Here is a 19,823-nt window from a genome sequence, read left to right as displayed (position 1 = left end):
TGTCGGCCATTTCCTCGAACATTGTTATTGACCACGCCGGCAGTTGTGAATACTAGGTTAAGCCTCCCCCCGTTAAGGTTTCGCCGAACTTTTTCAGTAACAGTGATGGTACTTGCTCCTTCGAAAGGTCGTTGCCCTTCACCGCTGTGACGTAATGGATGATGTGATCTTCGGGGTCTGTAGCACCATCGTATATCTTCAGGTACAGTGGAATTTTGAAGGTTTTGGGAATGGAATGTGGAGCCTCTTCCTCGTTGTACGGTTGTTCGACGAATCGACAAACGTCTCATTTTGGTAGCAACTTTGGGGCGCCCGGTATCTTATCGACCCTTTCTTGATGCTCCCTCATCCGGTCGCGAAGTGCCTTAATTTTCGTTTTCCATTTCTTCCATTTTCTTTAGAATGGCTACGAGTGCATCATTACCTGCATCAACAGTGGTGTAAGTGTTACCTGTTTGAGGGACGGGTTGTTCGACGAACCGACCAACGTCTCATTTTGGTAGCAACTTTGGGGCGCCCGGTATCTTATCGACCCTTTCTTGATGCTCCCTCATCTTGTCGCGAAGTTCCTTAATTTTCGTTTTCCATTTCTTCCATTTTCTTTAGAATGGCTACGAGTGCAACATTACCTGCATCAACAGTGGTGTAAGTGTTACCTGTTTGAGGGACGGGCTGCTCGCCAGTGATCGTTGTGATATCTGCTTGCGCGGTGTTTCTGCTCTCCCTTTGAACTGGTTTATCGAGTATATTATTTAGAGTGCTTGTCAGCCACTTCAAGTAATTTTTTCACTGCTGGTGGTGCTTCCTCAGCTGTAGACGTGGAGGCTCCCCTTTCGCGTGAAGCTGTTACGCTTTCATGAGGGGGAGGTGAATCACTCCGCCTGGGAGTAGCGCTTAGCGTCACGTTCTCGTTATCTTCCCTGCCATCTTCGTTGATAGTGTTCAAAATGTTGGTAGTGACGCCTGCTATTGCTTTCAGTCTTGCATCTCCTTTTCCTACCATCGCTAGTTTGTGCAAACGAAGAAAAGATGGCTGTTTTTTTATCTAGAAGGAACTAAAATTTCAATTAAAAACTCCCCACAAACAGCGCCAAATTGTTTGAGCAAATAAGTGCTAAACCAATTAATACTGAATTAAAGGGCGAATCTTAGTTGAACTTAATAAGTTCTAGACCGAATAAAATAGAGCACTTGTGAAACGAGTAGTGCTTAAGAGCATTAAATATTGGATTTAATACACTATGAATAACAATAAATATGATAGCATAAATATGTAATAAATGTAAATAATGGCAAGGAATGTAACGAGAAAGGATCTACCACCCAATTATTATATGATTGGGATGTTCCTTTTCTCTGTCCGTGACGTGAAAAGGTGAGAAGTCAGGATGGGTATGTAATCTTTGGATTTATGGATAAAGTTTAAACAACGTGTGCTTCAACAATATTATCAACCAAAAAAGAAAACTTTTGGATATTCTCTTTTGTCAATCTTTACAATGTGTTCTTTCTCCAAAAGTTAGAAGATCCCCCTTTTGTTCTCTATCTCTTTCTATTTATAAGGGATAATCTACAAAAACCCTAAAAAGTACAGCATAAAGAATATCCAAAAGAATATTCTTTATGTCCACTTCTGAACCTATGCTGCCGTTATATTCTTATCTCGGCTGCCCGTTTTTGGCATCAGCCTTGGTGAGAATGATCTTCAGTCGTTATATCATGGTCGATCTCGTCCTTATTCTGATTTATCCGTTACCGCTAAGTCACCAAATTTGGACCTATACAGTCTACTAAGTAAACACGGTTTTAACACATTTGAAAGGAAGTGTATTTAAGAATTCTGTATATTGTTGCTCATTACTATATAGAGTAATAATTATTAGAAAATAAAAAGAGACAAAGGAAAGCTCTATCTAAAATCATTTTCACAGAACCAAAGAAGGCTGCCAGTTGCCTGTCTTTGTCGCAAAGCATAAAAATCAACAATAGTATATATACTAGGTGTCACGGGGCCATTTTCCAGCGACTCAAAAATCGCGCAGACGCGCCCCGAGCGGCAGCCAAGTTCCGCCCCAACTTGACTTCAGCCTGTCCAACACCTTGCCAATTTTTCCAGTAAGCTTGACCTTAGACGAATTTTGACAGTAATTGCAAAGAGACATAATCAAGTACGGGAATAATAAAAAGAATCTGGCTATGATCACAATCCGATCACAACCCCACTTTGGCAAAGAACACAAGTCGCTCTTATGCCACACTAAGATCTGCCATATGCCCAATCTTAGCCCCTGTTTGAAACACTCAGAAACCCTCACGTTTCTTTCTAGTTTCGACCCTATATCTCTCTCTGGATATCTGGATACTGCTGACTAAGGCTAAAGGCACCTATTTATAGCACATAGGCTGCCTTTGACATTTGACAGCATAAGGACATTTGTTGTCTAGCAGCATCTGTCACTTAGCAGATTATAAGGGGCGTTTTTACAGGGGGACCAGCTTTACAAAGGGGCAAATACAATAGCTATAAACAAACATCACTAAGCAATAATGACAGAAGCACTATGCCCTATTTTCTGGAGCACTTTCCCACGAAATGGCCCTTTTCAGCATCAGTTTTCCACAAAGCGGCCCCATTCCAGCACTACCAGCTTTAGCAGGTGCTCAGCACACTTTTCTCATGCACTGGCACACTCCAGCACACATCCAACACACTTGTTCACAGCATTTGCCTATGCTTTTGCCCTTCAGCTTGCCTTGCCCATGCTTTTCCTTGCCTTGTCTGCATGTGAAACTGCCACAACCCGAAGTGCCTATATCCTCGACCTTGGCGCGCATGTTCTGCTATGCCGCCTTTCACTTGCCACACTACTTTCTCAAGCCTTTATCATGTCTTGTCGTTCCAAAGACATTTGTTAATACTTGTTCTCAACAGTCGTGCTCGTGCCCATTTTTGGTGCGCATGTCATACCATGCCGCCCAATTAGTTTACTGACTTTGGCGCACATGTCATGCCATGCCACCCCAATAAGTCTATGCTGCCTTCTCAAGCCTTTGCCAAGCATATCTTGTCATTCCAAAGACCCCGGCTAATACTTGTTCCTGACAGCCCACATGACAATGTCTTCCGCATCGTCCCGCATGATTGTTTCGCCCGCACATAGGCCAATATAGCAAGGCCATCACGCTAAATCCTTGCAACAGCCGTGGCTCGTCCGATGTCAAGAGTTAGGGGTCTAACAAACCACCTGCACCCTTTGAAATCGACGTCCTCGTTGATCCGTCCTATTTGAAAAGCCCCAAGGGGTTGTTGACATACACCACCCCATTGGCTTCTTCAGCACCTGCCACAATGGCATTTTCCCCCGCCATTTGATCCTGTTTCTCGGCAGTCAGCATGGACCTTTGCTTGCACCGGATAGTCCCTATTCAAATGCGGTCCACCACAAGTGAAACAACCATTGAATTTGCTGCTTCTTTCTTTGCCATAGGAAGTCTCCGTCTGCCTTCCATTCTTGGTACCCCTTTCGTCCTTGGGAGCTTGTCCTTTCCCGTTTTTCTTCCATTCCCTCGTCTTTTCCTTCTTTGCATCAGACTTTGAATGCGAAGATTCAACCGGATCATGCCTCAAATTGAGGTCAGCCAATGTGTCAGCCGCCGCAATAGTAGTAGAAAGGCTTTGCACATTCTGCCTTCTCAACTCTAGTTGGGCCCATCCCTTCAATCGGCTCATGAAGTAATGCAGCTTGTCTTCCTCAGCCATATTACCTACATTTAGCTTCAAGGATGAGAATACCTTGACATACTCCCTAATCGTGCCACCTTGTTTCAAGTGACGCAGTCCGTACCTCGCCATCCATGATGAATTAGTTGGAAGGAACTAAGATTTTAGTTCCTTCTTCAACATCTCCCAAGTTCCGATCTTGGGCAGTCCAGCACTTTCCCCTTATGTAACTCGTGTACGCCACCACACCTTTGCATCATTTGTCAAATACATAGGAGTAATGGTCACCTTTTCATCGTCTTGTACACGTGCAGCCTGGAAATACTGCTCCATATTCCACAAGAAATTTTCCAGTTCTTTGGCACTTCTTGCACCACTATAAGACTTTGGCTCCGGAACTCTTACTCTGTGGCATTAATCACTTCTAGGGGCAATATTTAGTAATGCCATTCGAAGTTGAACCACTTCCCCCGCATTTCTCATTCTCTTTGCGCACTAAGGCCATTTCTGCCAGCGTGGTTTCATGCCTCGCAGCATAATCTACCTCCAATCGTGCCATTCTAGCAAAAACAGAAGAATCAGTGCCTTCCTCTAGAGCTTGCCCCATAAGTTCTTCTAATTGCTCCACTCTTTGGTGGAGTTCAGCATTTGTGCCACCAGCCATGTTCTCAAATTGCAATATGATGTCTGCCACTAGCCGTCTTGCCACTTCCACGAACTTGCCTTGCTTTGATTTTAGTTCTCAAAGCAAAACTTAACGCCAATCGCTTCACCAGCTTTGATACCAGTTTTGTTGCACAAAACTGGGAGTCCGCAACTCTGATACCAGTTGTCATGGGGCCGTTTTCGAGCGACTCAAAAATCGCGCAGACGCGCCCCGAGCGGCAGCCAAGTTCTGCCCCAACTTGACTTCAGCCTGTCCAACACCTTGCCAATTTTTTTCAGCAAGCTTGGCCTTAGACGAATTTTGACAGCAATTGCAAAGAGACACAATCAAGTACGGGAAAATCCCAACCTTTGTATTATTTATAGTATAACAAAAGGAATTTGGCTATGATCACAATCCGATCACAACCCTACTTTGGCAAAGAACACAAGTCGCTCTTATGCCACACTAAGATCTGCCTTATGCCCAATCTTAGCCCCCATTTGAAACACTCAGAAACCCTCACGTTTCTTTCTGGTTTCGACCCTATATGTCTCTTTGGATATCTGGATACTACTGACTAAGGCCAAAGGCACCTATTTATAGCACATAGGCTGCCTTTGACACTTGACAGCACAAGGACACTTGTTGTCTAGCAGCATCTGTCACTTAGCAGATTATAAGGGGCGTTTTTATAGGGGGACCAGCTTTACAAAGAGGCAAATACAATAGCTATAAACAAACATCACTAAGCAATAATGACTAAAGCACTATGCCCTATTTTCTGGAGCACTTTCCCACGAAATGGCCCTCTTCAGCATCAGCTTTCCACAAAGCGGGCCCATTCCAGCACTACCAGCTTCAGCAGGTGCTCAGCACACTTTGCCCATGCACTCGCACACTCCAGCACACATCCAACATACTTGTTCACAGCTTTTGCCCACGCTTTTGCCCTTCAGCTTGCCTTGCCCACGCTTTTCCTTGCCTTGTATGCATTTGACACTGCCACAACCTGAAGTGCCCATATTCTCGACCTTGGCGCGCATGTTCTGCTATGCCGCCTTTCACTTGCCACACCGCTTTCTCAAGCCTTTGTCATGTCTTGTCGTTCCAAAGACATTTGCTAATACTTGTTCTCAACAGTCGTGCTCGTGCCCATTTTTGGTGCGCATGTCGTACCATGCCGCCCAATTAGTTTACTGACTTTGGTGCACATGCCATGCCATGCCGCCCCAATAAGTCTATGTTGCCTTCTCAAGCCTTTGCCAAGCATATCTTGTCATTCCAAAGACCCCGGCCAATACTTGTTCCTGACAGACCACATGACAATGTCTTCCGCATCGTCCCGCATGATTGTTTCGTCCGCACATAGGCCAATATAGCAAGGCCATCACGCTAAATCCTTGCCACAGTCGTGCCTCGTCCAATGTCAAGAGTTAGGGGTCTAACACTAGGTTACTCCGCCTATGAGAGTTTGGAATAAATTGGATGGTCCCAAAAGTCGGATAATAGAAGTGTTGCGATTGTTAATTAATATAAGTGGTGAAATAAATGAATTAAGAAAAATATAAAAATGTCATATATGAGATTTGAACATGTACATACCGCTTGAGGAGATTCAAAAGTTTTATAAGTTATCCTATTTGTGCAGTATAACTTCTCGACAAAAGAGATTTAATTAAATCCTCTCTGTTACATAGCTTCACCACTAATTAACGCCATCGTATAGTTAGAGTAGAGCGAAATAGATATAGATGTATAGAGTATCATCTATATCTAGGGGCAGATTTAGGCTCTTTTTATAGTACACGTGAACCTATGGTCTTTCTGCCAAACTATGTATTTTATGTATATGTTTTGTAAAATCGATCTAATACTATGTTGGATCCCATGCTCCAAAAAGGTTGAATGATGCACCTGATTGAATGTTGAGTTATTTATCCAAAGAAACGTAGATCAATTCCCACTTAGTATTTCTTCTTTAATTTTGTCTTTTTCGATGGTGCATCCACGTTCTAGAAATTCTAGCTCCGCCTTTATCAATATCAACTGATTTAGGATCTAGACCTACTTAATTAATGATATCATCAGATGCAAAAGACACTATCATTCCTTCAATATGTATATCACTGGTTTTGGACAGACAAAAGAGAGATAGAAAGTAAGAAGAAGTTGAAGTAATCATCTATTTATGGACATGGTGACGAAAGAGCCAGCACAGCTTTTAGACAGTAGAGTAGGCAGACAACCTTAAATAATGACTTTAGGAAGCCAAGACACGAAAGGCTTCCCTCAAAACCATGCAAGAATTATGGGACATTTACTGACTTTCTAGTTCCACCCTTCATAGAACAAAAAAAAAAAAATACTTGTGCACTAAGCTCCCGTTACGTGCGGGGTTTGAGGAAGTGTCGGACCACAAGGGTTTATTATACACAATCTTACTCTATATTATGCAACCTTATCTTACATTTTGCAAGAGGTTGTTTCCACGGCTTGAACCCGTAACCTCCTGATCACGTGGCAGCCACGTTGCCCAACGCACCCCTTCAGTTCCACCCTTCATAATAAGTGTTAAAAAGCAATATTAGTCCTTTTTTTATATACAAATAGCTCCTCTGAACTCCCATTTCTAGCTCCAACCTGATAATTCTGCTACAATATTCATTGATCTTTGGGGGAAGGAATTTCTTCTGTCCAAACAACGGTGGTATTGAGGCTGATCTTTGCTGCTGAATCATTGGTTCATGAGCATTTCTAAGCAGAATAAAAAGACTTGGATATGTTCTTGGTCCAATGATGCAGGAGCTGAGTTTGGCTTTGGCTGCCTTTTCTTGGACTGAAGGGTTTCCTTCTCTCTTCAACAATAAAACATGAAACCGCCATTATCTCATGCACAGGTGCTTGCTAGCTGAACCGAGGATCTCCGGAAACAACCTCTCTATTTGCGTAAGTTAGAGGTAAGGTCTGTGTACACACTATCCTCCCCAGACCATGTTTCACATGTGAAAATATATTGGGCATGTTATTGTCATTACCTCAGGTACAGACCATGTTGGTTGGTAGTCCATTGATCAAATCAGAAAAAACTGGCGTAAAGGGTAAATCCAATGTTCTTGTGTGAAGTGAAGTGAAGTTAGCCGATCAAACATGCACAGGCAAATTCAAAATTTAAATTTGATGATTTCAATAATTTAACCTGTTGTACTTTTGATGTTATGGATTCGAAATTCATTACTCCTACATGTTAAAATTTTAGAGGGTTTTTAACATATATTTAAGCTCCGTGTCAAAAATTTGGATCTGGATGAACCATGAAACTCATATTTACATTCATTATTGTTAAGAAACTTAACTCAAAACAAAAAAATAGACAATAATATAGGGAGCAAGGGAAGAGAGATTCTTATTTCTTCCTTGTATTCAAGTATGTACAATGTGATGCCCAAACCTTCTATTTATAGGATGACATTTAGGTATACAAAAGGATACCATAAACATGGTATTAACTATTGAGATCATGGGGAAGATCATGAAGGAGGTTATAGAGTTATAGGAGTTACAACCATAATGGTGAATAATAGTGGAAGGTTAATGGAGAAGAGTAGTGGAAGTAACTTCTTTAGGAGTTATAGATATTCACTACAAAGTATAATATTTCATAACAATTATCAAGATTCCCATGCATTATTTTCTAAATTAAAATTGTTAATATTTTGCTTCCTTTTTATTGTTATATTTCATATGAATTGCGATAGTGAGAAAAATGATATGAATTGTTTTATTTCATAAAAACTCATGTGGGTTGCTTTAGCACTGTCCTATTAAAATTGAGCTGATGATTTAAACATGTTACTAAGAGGTCACAAATTCGAGTAGAAAAGACAATTCGTCACATTTGCAATAATTAAATTTAGTAGTTTGGTCAATATAAATGTGAAATGTCCAACTTCTGTTTCAAAATTTCAATTTCGGTAGGTGTGTGTTGAAAGCACTTCTTTTAAATGCTTGTATATAAACTCCTTTTCCATATCTCAAAGAGAAGGTATCTGTCGTTACTGTTGGTGCTGCTGTCGCATATAGGGATTAGGGATAAATTGATAAGAACACATTTACCCTTATCTGCACTGATCGACAAGTTTCAACAGTCCTTTTGAAAGTGAAAAAGAGATCTTTGTACCTAATTTTTTTTCCCCTTAATTTTAAAGGTTTACCGCTAGCTTATGGAGTTATGATATCAAAATAGGCTGAAAATTCTTGTGATTTTGTGTTTGATAAGAGAAAAATGTTTTCCAAAGAGTAAGTCATTTTGTGATAATCAAACACTAAAAAATATTTACCATTACAAGGGGAAAAAACGACTTTCTTCAGTGATGTTTTTCTCTGATAGTCTATTTGAAATAGTCTCTAAATTTAAAGAGTGTTGGATACTAAGGTAAAGTTTCTACTAGAAAATATTTTAGAAAACAAAACACACATATATAATCTGCAATTTTACACAGAGCGTTTGCTTTCCTAATGTAAGCTCGTTGTTTACTTACATTTATTCCAGCAACATTACTTTATGATAACAACAATAAACCCAGTGTAATCATACAAGTGGAGTCTGGAGAGGGTAGTGTATACGCAGCCTTACTCCTACCTTGTGAATGTAGAGAGCAATATTACCTTACGATATAATGAGAAATAAATGCGAACGTATAACAAGCACACTCTAAATTACAATCGTAGAATGAAAAAAGGACAGCCAAATGCCCTACCCTTGTATGTGAAATCCGAGGATGGACTAGACCATATTGCATCTATTGCACACCTTGCATTTTTGTAAGAAAAAACTACAAAGGTAAGATACCTATAAAAAAATTAAAAGAAAAAAAGTGAAAAATATACAACATATCCAATAAAGGCAAATCATACTTCAACTACCTTTGGCTGGAATCTTGACTAATAATGAGCATGACTAGGAAATTTGAGCTTGCTTGTCTCAACTCTGAAGCAAGTAAGAAAAGCTCCACAAAGTTTCACATATACAACAATCAACTTCTCGAAGATCTGAGGACCCTCATCAATCAAGCATCAAGAAATGTTCAAAAATGGCACACATTCAAAAGTAGATTCAATCATCAATTCAGGTTATCCAATAATGAGGCCGCACTTGGCTATCTAGCGTTTAGCGTGGGCACAATAACTGGTACACCAGAGGTGGCCATGAAGTCTTCAGAAACTCAAATTCTTTTACTCGAATACTATAAACGAATACAATTTTCACTAGAAACTCTAAGTTTTCTTCTTATGTTGTTCACATTTAAACTCTTCGATCAAATGGAATTTTCTAAAGCAAGGTAACAACACTAAAAAGAAATTAAACCAAACCCAAATGTAATATTTTACATCCATGCCTATGCTGAAGCTACAATACAACAACGAACCTACACTATGAAGGAGGACTGCTTGCATATAACAGGGTGAAGAATATTTCTACATCCTGTATGTCTTGGATGACTTGAATATACCTGTTCCTGTTGGGTTCTTCAAGTAGAATCTGATCCATATGGGCTATCCGTGGTAGAAGTTTAGCTAATGGCATGCCTGATGTTAAATTGGCCTCTCCGCATAAGACCCTTATGTCTTCCATCAGTACATCCACTGCTGCTTTTAGTGATATGTTAACGATATTCCCAAATTCAGCACTGCCCATAAATTTAAAAAAGGGACATTGAGTATATTGCAAACAAGTTTTACCACAAAACAACAAGGTTGCACTGAGAAACAAAATATTGGAGAAACTTAAAACGTTGAAGAAGTTTGCTGTAGTTTTTGAATGCTTATGCTTTCCAAAACTAGGAAAAGGAAACTAACTAGGGTGATGAAGAAATAACAAAGAAAGCCATTCCTTTAGGTCCTTTTTGTTTTTTTGTTTTTTGGTTGGGTGGAGGAAGCGGCAGCGCGCGCACAAGGAGGGGGGGGGGGACAAAGGGTAAAAGAAGGGATATTTAATTAATAGTATTCATGACAGAAGCAGCTTAACAAGGTGCAGCACTAATATCAGTTCCTTCTGTTCTTTAAGATATGGAGAAACATATATACATGAAAACTTCTCCATTATGACGTGCTCCAAAGCAAGCCAGATGTTTTGAAGCTGACTTGCTCACATGATTGCTTTCTTAATATTCAGGTTAACATTGTGCCTAGTGCCCTAAAGAAGCTTATATTTGATTCTCAACATAGTGATGAGCTTTAATTACCTAACTAAAATTCATATTGCTAAACGCATGTATAGGAAGAGAAGTACCTTGACAACACAGCTTGTGTCTCCAGCATAAGTTGTTCGAATTTTGACGCATTAGAGAGATCTGTGCTGCCGGTGCTAGAACTCACATCAACATTATTTTGCTTAGAGTCCTCTGGCATAAAAAAACCCAGCCACTGATGAGAACTTGCCGTGCTCATGAAGGTGTTTAATATCTGAATAATGGTATCATGAAGTACAGTAGTGTTGAAGAAATCCTTCAGCTGTTTTCTGCAAATTAGAAGTTCAGGGTTATTTTGTAAAGACTTTTCAGGCAAGATGTAGCTTTCAGGTATACATATTGTGGATAATTACACAGAATAGTTCTCCAGAATCCTTAGGTTCACGAAGAAGGGTTATTCATCTGCTCCCTCCAGTCCACTTTAAGTGATTTTTTTGGCTCTTTTCACACATTAAGGAATTCACCTTTTTGCATTAATTAACAATGAAATTGACCACATTAACCTTAATTTGCTCATTGAAAATATAACAAACTACTCCTAGGCTCTTCACTCCAAGGGCAATTTTGGAAAGAAGAAGTTAATTCTTTCTTGATATCTAAAAAAATCAAATATTATGGACCACAAAAAAGACCAAAATATCACATAGAGTGGACCGGAGGAAATACCTTTTATCTAGCAAAATATTGATTTTTATTCTATTTTTTTCTTTTTGTGAAGAAGGAGAATGATATTTACATATCAGCTCCAACTCAAGTTCCATAAATTATGTAAGACTGGGGAAGCTTTGCCTCGCCAGCGCCCAGCAATTGGAAGATGGCAAAATGAGCAGTTGGTGTTATTTATCTCATTCGAACACATTGAATTCCATATTATAACATTTGTGCTCTAATATTATCCATCGTGCTTGATGTTCATAGTTATCTGTTTCCAGCTAAACATCCTTTAGATGCACCTACCAAGAAAGTATACAAACACGAAAATCGATTCAGAGAATAACACAAAATGTGATCTCATCTACTTCTTGCAAATTGAAAAAAAAAACTATGAGTAACACTACTCAGTTCTTATATAAAAAACTGAAATTCAAATAGTATACGAGCATGGGTTTCAGTATTCAATATTTCGTTCCTAGATCATCAATTTTGGTACTTCTGGATAGTTGTTAGAAGTCGAAAATCTAGACATGCTTTAATGTTCTACGAAATAACATGTTGGTTTAGTGGAAAACCCGTTAGTTATTTAAGCACGCCAGTTTAATTTCCCAAGCAGCCATAAACATTGTCACTGATTCAAGAATCAAGAAACATTTCGCCCCTTCTCACTTTCCCACTTCACAAAACCCCAATGCCATCATAGACTACTTAATCTTATATGCATTTACAAGAGTACAACAATAACACTTTAATAACCTCCCTGCAGAACTCTGACCCATATCCTCCAGGTTGTCTCACCTTGTGGAGCCTCTCTTCCCCAGTTCCACATCTCTCCAACAGATTGGGCCTTTAATTTTCCAACCTTTTCCATCAAGCAGATTTTCACAGTCAGAACCAGCCATCGGAAGAAGCCCGTAGTCAAGCATATATAACATATGACCACAACTGCCAAGTATGGCTACACATTGATGGCAATACATAAATACTAAAGTTGAAATTAGAGTAATGCGGGCAGGTATAAGGCTTGAAAGCAGTTGACTTTGTTGTATATACTCTCAATTATATCAATCTTGCCATCTCTCTTAACTTGGATATTGACAACCCTTTTTCATTTTGGCGGATAAGGCATAAGAGAAAAAATAAAAGGTTTGGGAAATCAAACCATCAGTTACTGGTCAGTAACTCAGTCTGAAGAACTAAAATACCATAATTGGTCAGTTACCAAATACAAACGCAAAAAAAAATGATACTGAACTGATGAAATACTATATAGAGATGCACGTATAATGTGATGTTTTGCATGGTGAAGGAAGAGATAAGAGGCCTACCTTTTTAGAACTTCCGAATTTGCTGCTTCAAAACTAGAGATTAAGGTGGGTAGGCCAAAAGTAGTTAAATAATCTGCACTGGCCAGAAACCGCCTCTGGTCGTTTCTGTCAATCAGATCAACTTCATCCTAAGAAAAACAAAAAGAAGTGCATTTTCCCAATAAGCACAAGAACTGCAGGCTAAAATCTTACCATCAATCATATCAGCTTTATCCCAGAACAAAAGAAAAAGAAAAGAAATTGCACTTGCAAGAAGCACCAAAACCCTGGGCATAAAAATATTAACACAGTAATCTTGATTTTCCTATTCCTTTGCTAATAACTAATTGAAATTCTATTTTGAATTTAAGCTTCTGACAGAACCTGATTTTCTGTTTCCATTGGAATATGGACCACAAGTTTCAAATTTTCTCCGTAAGGGTGTGAACGCACATTCACACACACACACCCCTATGCTTGAGACATGGGGAGTACAAGAACTAAAATTTGGGTACAAAAATCCATATACTCGATACTAGACAAAAAGGTTAAGATCCAGTTCTACCAGGAAAACATCCCATTATCCAGCACTAACTACACATTACAGTCACCTTAGTTCTTGAGCAGGTTCCTTCCTGTGTTGGCTCCACAAAATTTTCTTGCTACTTCGCTTTTTTGCCATAATTAACTGCAAATAAGAGTCTCCTTAGTTCTGGTGTTTGTATTTGCACTTCAGTGCTTTGCATCGTCTTTGCTTCCACTTATTTCTTGCCATTCTACCTCGATATGGCTAGTGCAAATCTTACAATTGTTCTCATTCTGCTGGTAATAAATTAAATTATTTTAACTCCCGTTGCATAACAAGTAGATGCTCAGCTTCAACTTTAGGACTTGCATGATGTCATTTTACCATGAGAAAGGAGATGAAAGTGAACCACAAAATTAGATGAAACCATTATGAACCTGACAACAGTAGGAAAATTTTGGAGATACAATTGGGTGACTGGATGTCCAAGAAGAACATGGGTACCCTTTGAATCTGCATAGGAATGTTTTTACAGAGCGATGACAAAGCATCATATCCGGGAATCTTCAAAATCCCAACTAGACGAACATATTAACAAATCAGAAACTGCAACTCAGCCAGACATTTGACACATGATCAATATATTATTTGAGACTTGGTATGATTGACAAAGGTAGGTTCAGGCTAGGTATAATCCAAAAAACAGAAAAAAGTTACCAGTTTTTTGGGAGAATTACAGTTAGTATATATTAATTGAATAGAATCAGCTCTGTCACGACTCACGAACAGGACAAATCAAAGAGTTCATTTTTTATATAATAAAGAAAAAGACATATCTATTTTGTATGCCATTATTCTTTTAAGTATACGACATAAAAAGAGCTAGCCTCCAAAAGGCTGGTTGCTGCGTTCAATCCCCCGTAAAACTCTCAAAGCTTGTGAGCTAATTTTAGTCCCTATTGTGTCTATAGGGCTCACGTCCCTAACCTTAGTCCACACCCTATTGGAATTATTGCCGCAACTGTAAGTCCAGGAGTCCATGATGCGAAAGTGTGAAAAAGAGGGATTAGAAGCCTCATAAATAGAGCTTGGTTCGATAACTCTATAGTTTGCAGCCAAGCATGGAAATCCCACTTCGTTAGGGAACTTAAAGATGCTTATGAGAATAGCAAGATCCTCTATCAAATATCTTCAGAATTTCATTTAGAATGATCTCAAAATTGACCTACCAATTATGTGCCTGAATATGTAACTGCACAAGGTGTATAGTGTCTCACATCGAGAAGTAGATACCTATCATTATGTACACTGTATATAGATAGGGCATTGCACAACACTTTAGATAATTAATAATATTTTCTCTCGTGCTTTCTCACATGGTATCAGAGCATCGGTGAGAAGAGATTGTTGTGCGTCATTCCAAAACATCCGGAAAGAAAGAACTCAGTCACCGTACGATTTTTCGGTGACCTAAGTGACTATTTGCGTCAAAGTCACTAATTATCACTGTTGCGCGAAATCCAACACCACCAAAAGGTTCCCAAGAGAGAGGCGACCAAACCCCAGAAAGATTCTCCTTAAAAGGCTCACTCACGCGCCCTCATGCGCCTGTCGAAGATTCCGGCAAGAATTCAAAAAAGTTTCTTTTGGATAGTGTCACCGCCTTGCAATTTCGAGCCTACCTATCCAATTTAAACCAAATTCCGACCACTTTTATATTTTCCCGGCGTGAACAGTGATTTCCAGAAAATTTTCTGATTTTTCTAGCGTTAATAGTAATTTGTAGAAGGGTTTGATTTTTCCGGCGTATCATAATAATGTCATTCGTATTCGAAGCCTTTGATTCACAATCCATTGGATCCAATGCGTTGAATCCAATCCAGGTGGTTTCTTTACCAGATTATATTGAGTTCCTTCAGTACAAAACATGTAAATAGACATCTTCCGGGATAACCTCCGTTGTTCAAACAGATAGTAGCATGACTTGTGTCTCCCAATCTTCAACCTCTGAGTCTTGGGTCATTGATTCAGGTGCATCTGATTATATTTTTAGTAACAAATCTCTTTTCACTACTATTTCATGTTCTCAATCTATTCCAACAGTCACAATGGCCAACGGGTCCCAAACCACGGCAACTGGAATAGGTCAAGCAAGTCCACTTCTTTTCGTACCTTTAGATTCAGTTCTTTATGTTCCCGGTAGTCCTTTTAATCACATAGTCGTTAGTCGCTTAGTCAAATCACGTAAATGCTCTGTTTTATTTCTTGATGACCTTGTTTTTGTACAAGAACGCAGTACAGGACGGATCATTGGTACCGGGTGTAAATCAAATGGACTTTATTACTTTATCCTTGCAAAATCGCATGGACTCACATCTTGTCTTCCTTCAACAACTTGTCTTGTTACCGATTCACCAAATTAATTACATAAACGGTTGGGACATCCCAGTTTGTCAAAATTTCAGAAAATGGTACCTGGTTTATCTCACTTGTCCACCCTAGAGTGTGAGTCATGTCAGCTTGGTAAGCATACCTGCTCTCATTTTCCTCGGCGTCTTGATAATCGAGCAGAGTCATATTTTACTTTAGTCCATTCAGATGTTTGGGGTCCTAGTCGGGTCAGTTCTACCTTGGGATTCCGCTACTTTGTCAGTTTCATTGATGATTATTCCAGGTGCACTTAGATATTTTTTATGAAAAATCGATCTGAGTTGTTTTCTACTTTCCAGACCTTCCACGCTGAAATTCAAAATCAATCTAGGGTTTCTATCCACATATTTCGTAGTGATAATGCCCTAGAATATTTGTCTTTCCCATTTCAGCAGTTTATGAACTCTAATGGGATTATTCATCAAACATCTTGTCCATACACATCTCAACAAAATGGGTTAGCTGAAAGAAAGAATAGACATCTTATTGAAACTGCTCGTACACTACTCATGCAATCTCATGTTTCGTTGTGTTTTTGAGGGGATGCAGTTCTTACATCTTGCTATCTTATTAATCGTATGTCATCTTCAGCTATCCAGAATCAAGTTCCATTCTCCATCCTGTTTCTCCACTTATCTTTATTCTCTCTTCCACCCTGTGTCTTTGGAAGCACGTGTTTTGTTCGTAATCTTACTCCAGGAAAAGATAAGTTAGCTCCTCGTACTCTTAAGTGCGTATTTCTGGGTTACTCGAGAATGTAAAAGGGGTATCGATGCTATTCTCCTGACCTCCAGCGGTACCTTATGTCCGCTGATATTACCTTCTTTGAAACCCAATCATACTTCACAAGTCCAGGTAATCACTTAGATATTTATGAGGTGCTACAAGTTTCATCTTTTGGAGATTCAGTCGCTATCTCCGATTCATCTTCCTCTACAACTATAGCTCCACAGCTCCAGTTGCAGCTTCACCACCTATAGCTCCAGTTCCACCACCTAGTCCAGTTCAACCTTCTGCAACTTCACTACTCTTGACTTATTATCGTCGTCCACGTCCAGCATCAGGCCCAGGTGATTCACGTCCTGCATCAGATTCTGCACCTACTGCTGACTTGTCTCCTCTTAGTCAACCAATTGCACTACGCAAAGGTGTACAATCCACACTTAATCCTAATCCTTATTATATCGGTTTAATTTATCATCGTCTGTCATCACCTCATTATGCTTTTACATCATCTTTGTCCACTATTTCTATCCCTAAGTCTATAGGTGAGGCACTATCTCATCCAGGATGGCGACAAGCTATGATTGATGAGATGTTTGCTTTACATGCGAGTGGCACTTGGGAGCTTGTTCCTCTTCCTTCAGGTAAGTCTACTGTTGGTTGTTGTTGGGTTTATGCAGTCAAAGTCGGCCTGGATGACCAGGCTGATCGGCTTAAGGCTCGTCTTGTTGCAAAAGGATACACTCAGATTTTTGGGCTTGATTATAGTGACACTTTCTCTGCCGTGGCTAAAGTAGCATATGTTTGTCTCTTTTTGTCCATGGCTACTGTACATCATTGACCACTTTATCAATAAGACATTAAGAATGCTTTTCTCCATGATGATCTTGAGGAAGAAGTTTATATGGAGCAACCACCTGGTTTTGTCGGTCGGGGGAGTCTAATGGTCTTGTATGCCGATTGTGCAGGTCACTATATGGTTTGAAACAGTCCCCTCGAGCTTGGTTTGGCAAGTTCAGCACAGTTATTCAGGAGTTCAACATGACTCGTAATGAAGCTGATCACTCTGTGTTTTACAGACATTCTGCTCCTAATCTGTGTATTTATTTGGTGGTTTATGTTGATAATATTGTTATTACCGGCAATGATCAGGATGGTATTACTAATCTGAAGCAGCATCTCTTTCAGCATTTCCAGACTAAGGATCTGGGCAGATTGAAGTATTTTCTAGGTATTGAGGTCGCTCAGTCACATGACAAAGAGCACACATTGCTATCAGTAAGTTTTTTCGAAGTTTAATAACTGATACAAAAAATAAAACTTGGCTTGCATTAACTTTGTACTTTCCCTTTCAATTCTTATTGTTAAATTTAACGATTCTAAGAAACAGCCCATGTACAAAAGTAGTCACACGGTGGACAGATAGAATCTTCTTTTTCTGGATAAGTAATGATGAGAGACAGAGAAGGTTCTGCAGTGATGAACAAAAGAACTTGGCTCTGGCATAAGGTGGATTCCGAGAAGGTTAAATGGGGTAGTTAGGCAATGAAAGCAAAAGTTGGAGGTTAGGAATGTGAAATGAAAGAAGGTTTCTGTAAAGAAATCAACAATCGGAAGGGTGATAGAGAGTAAAGAAACACATCAGGGGACATCCCCTTCCATTCTACTGGTTTGAATATGTTGCAGTCCAGTGGTAGGGTACACTGATATAGCTGAGTCCCAACCACCTTTTATCAGTAAGGGCGGTCTGGATGAATTCAGGAGCTCGAGCCTAACAGAGTTGTCGTCGCCAACTCTGATGCAGTCATTACAAAAAACCGAAGTGTAGACCTCCCCAAGAACAAGAATTTCACGTAATCACAGACACCAACACTGATCAGTAGCTTGCAATCTAAAATTACATGACCTTAAGGAACACAATTAGTGGCATTCTCTAATACAATTTAGACACAGTGACCATCATAATCACAAGCTACCAATTATACAGTCATGAAGAAGAAGAAAGGCAGCAGTTCTTACAAATTGGCCAGAACTTCCAATGCCACGTGCAGTGTCGATATAGAGATGTCTCCCTAATATATTGACTTGAACTCTAATATATAAGCTTAGCAGTGTTGTCGCCCAGAGAGACAACCCCATTCTTGTAAAACCTGGAAGACCACAACATACAAACAAGATAAGCAAAATACTCTATGTCAAATTTCAATGCATCAAAAGTTATAAGCCCATTCTACATACTTAAAATTTTGAGTCTGTCCCATAGCTCGAGCTTCTCTGCAGCTGTTAGACTATTTGGCAGATCCTTTCCTTTCATCAATCTCTCTGTCAAGTGTGTGAGGTCCAATTCTTCTTCTATCTGACTACTTAAACATCGCATTACATGAGGCAACGTCGTTGAATCAGCTATTCTTTGAATATTCTCAAAATGTGACTTCACCCTACCGATCAAACAAAATCAATTCAGACATTAATGCCTTCAACTATGACAAAACTCTTGGACAAGCATTACCATTCACAACCACAAAAGAAAAAGAAAAAAGAGAAAGAGAGATCTTAACTGGGATTTAATGAGTTCCTCGCTTCTCCTTTGGTCGGCGAGTTCTCTCTCAAGATCAAAAAGCTTTCGCCTGTGTGCATCATACAACTTATACAAAAAGTACCCACTTCCCAAAACTCCAAGTGTAACATATACCTTCCTCTTATGTCTTCCCCAAAATTCCCTATTCCAAGAAAACCGTAGTCAATAATGAATGAATGATCAATCAACCAAATCTACCTGACTCCCAAACTAGTTCGAGTCCGTTGAATGCATCATCTACACCCATTCCACTCTATTTGGACCCTTTCCCGATAAAAACTTAAGTTATATAGATTGAGAGCGTAAAGATAGCAGGCAAGTTACCAAGAGATTTATATGTAATTGTCGAACAAGTGACCTGATTATGTAAATATATTTTACATTTTAGATAATATAGATACTTGATAAGGTTAATTCAATGGATACAAAAAAGAAAGAAAAGGAAAACAATGAAAAATGAAACAAAAATTGAACATCACATAATACAATCCTATTAAAAAAACATAGCATCAAAAAAGGGAAAGAAAGGAATTTAACGAACCACATCCAATCAATTTTGCTTTGGTTATCCTCTGTTAGTTTACACCGGCCTTTGTTTATGGCCGGAACTTCTGATTTGTTAGGAACTTGTAAAAGTGATGAATAGTTGTGAGGGTTTTGGGCTAAGAATTGGTTAGCTGCTTTCAAGTTTGAACTTCCGATGTCCGAAAGGGGTCACCTTGTAATTGGCAACTGTGTTTGTTTGGTTGGAGCATTTAATTAAAAAGCGGCTGATGTGGTCAAATCGAGAAATGAAAATAAGTAGTAGACATTTTTTGAGTTTCTATGAATAGTTTAATACCGGTCCACAATAAGTAACCAATTTATCTTTTTATTTTGGTCCAAAATAAGTATCCATTTATATAATCAAGAAAAAATTCAAGGTGTTTTTCCAAAAATAACCGTATATACATATCCCTAAAAAGTCTTTTACTCCTCACATTAAAT

General features: G+C 39.2%; 1 protein-coding gene across 1 annotated transcript; it reads right to left on the bottom strand.

Moving 5' to 3' along the window:
• Positions 1-9,583: 9,583 nt before the first annotated feature.
• On the bottom strand, positions 9,584-19,588 carry LOC107784631 (peroxisome biogenesis protein 3-2). The gene is made up of 7 exons (XM_016605788.2): positions 19,378-19,588; positions 18,817-18,978; positions 18,497-18,696; positions 18,278-18,408; positions 12,601-12,728; positions 10,660-10,887; positions 9,584-10,057 (listed from the first exon to the last, which is right to left on the bottom strand). Exons 1-7 carry the CDS (start codon positions 19,380-19,382, stop codon positions 9,802-9,804), a joined length of 1,110 nt encoding a protein of 369 aa, XP_016461274.1. The 5' UTR covers positions 19,383-19,588; the 3' UTR covers positions 9,584-9,801.
• Positions 19,589-19,823: the final 235 nt, after the last annotated feature.

The sequence above is a fragment of the Nicotiana tabacum genome, chromosome 20 (genome assembly GCF_000715075.1).
Source record: "Nicotiana tabacum cultivar K326 chromosome 20, ASM71507v2, whole genome shotgun sequence".
In the NCBI taxonomy this organism is placed as follows: Eukaryota; Viridiplantae; Streptophyta; class Magnoliopsida; order Solanales; family Solanaceae; genus Nicotiana; species Nicotiana tabacum.
The sequence above is the reverse complement of the archived record's forward strand: the minus strand, read 5'-3'. Positions and strand labels throughout refer to the sequence as shown.

Coding starts and splice junctions, on each gene's coding strand:
- LOC107784631 (XM_016605788.2), bottom strand. Junction 18,697..18,816: donor GAGGAACTCATTAAATCCCA/GTTAAGATCTCT, acceptor TTTGATCGGTAG/GGTGAAGTCACATTTTGAGA. Junction 12,729..18,277: donor TTGGAAGTTCTGGCCAATTT/GTAAGAACTGCT, acceptor TGTTTTTCTTAG/GATGAAGTTGATCTGATTGA.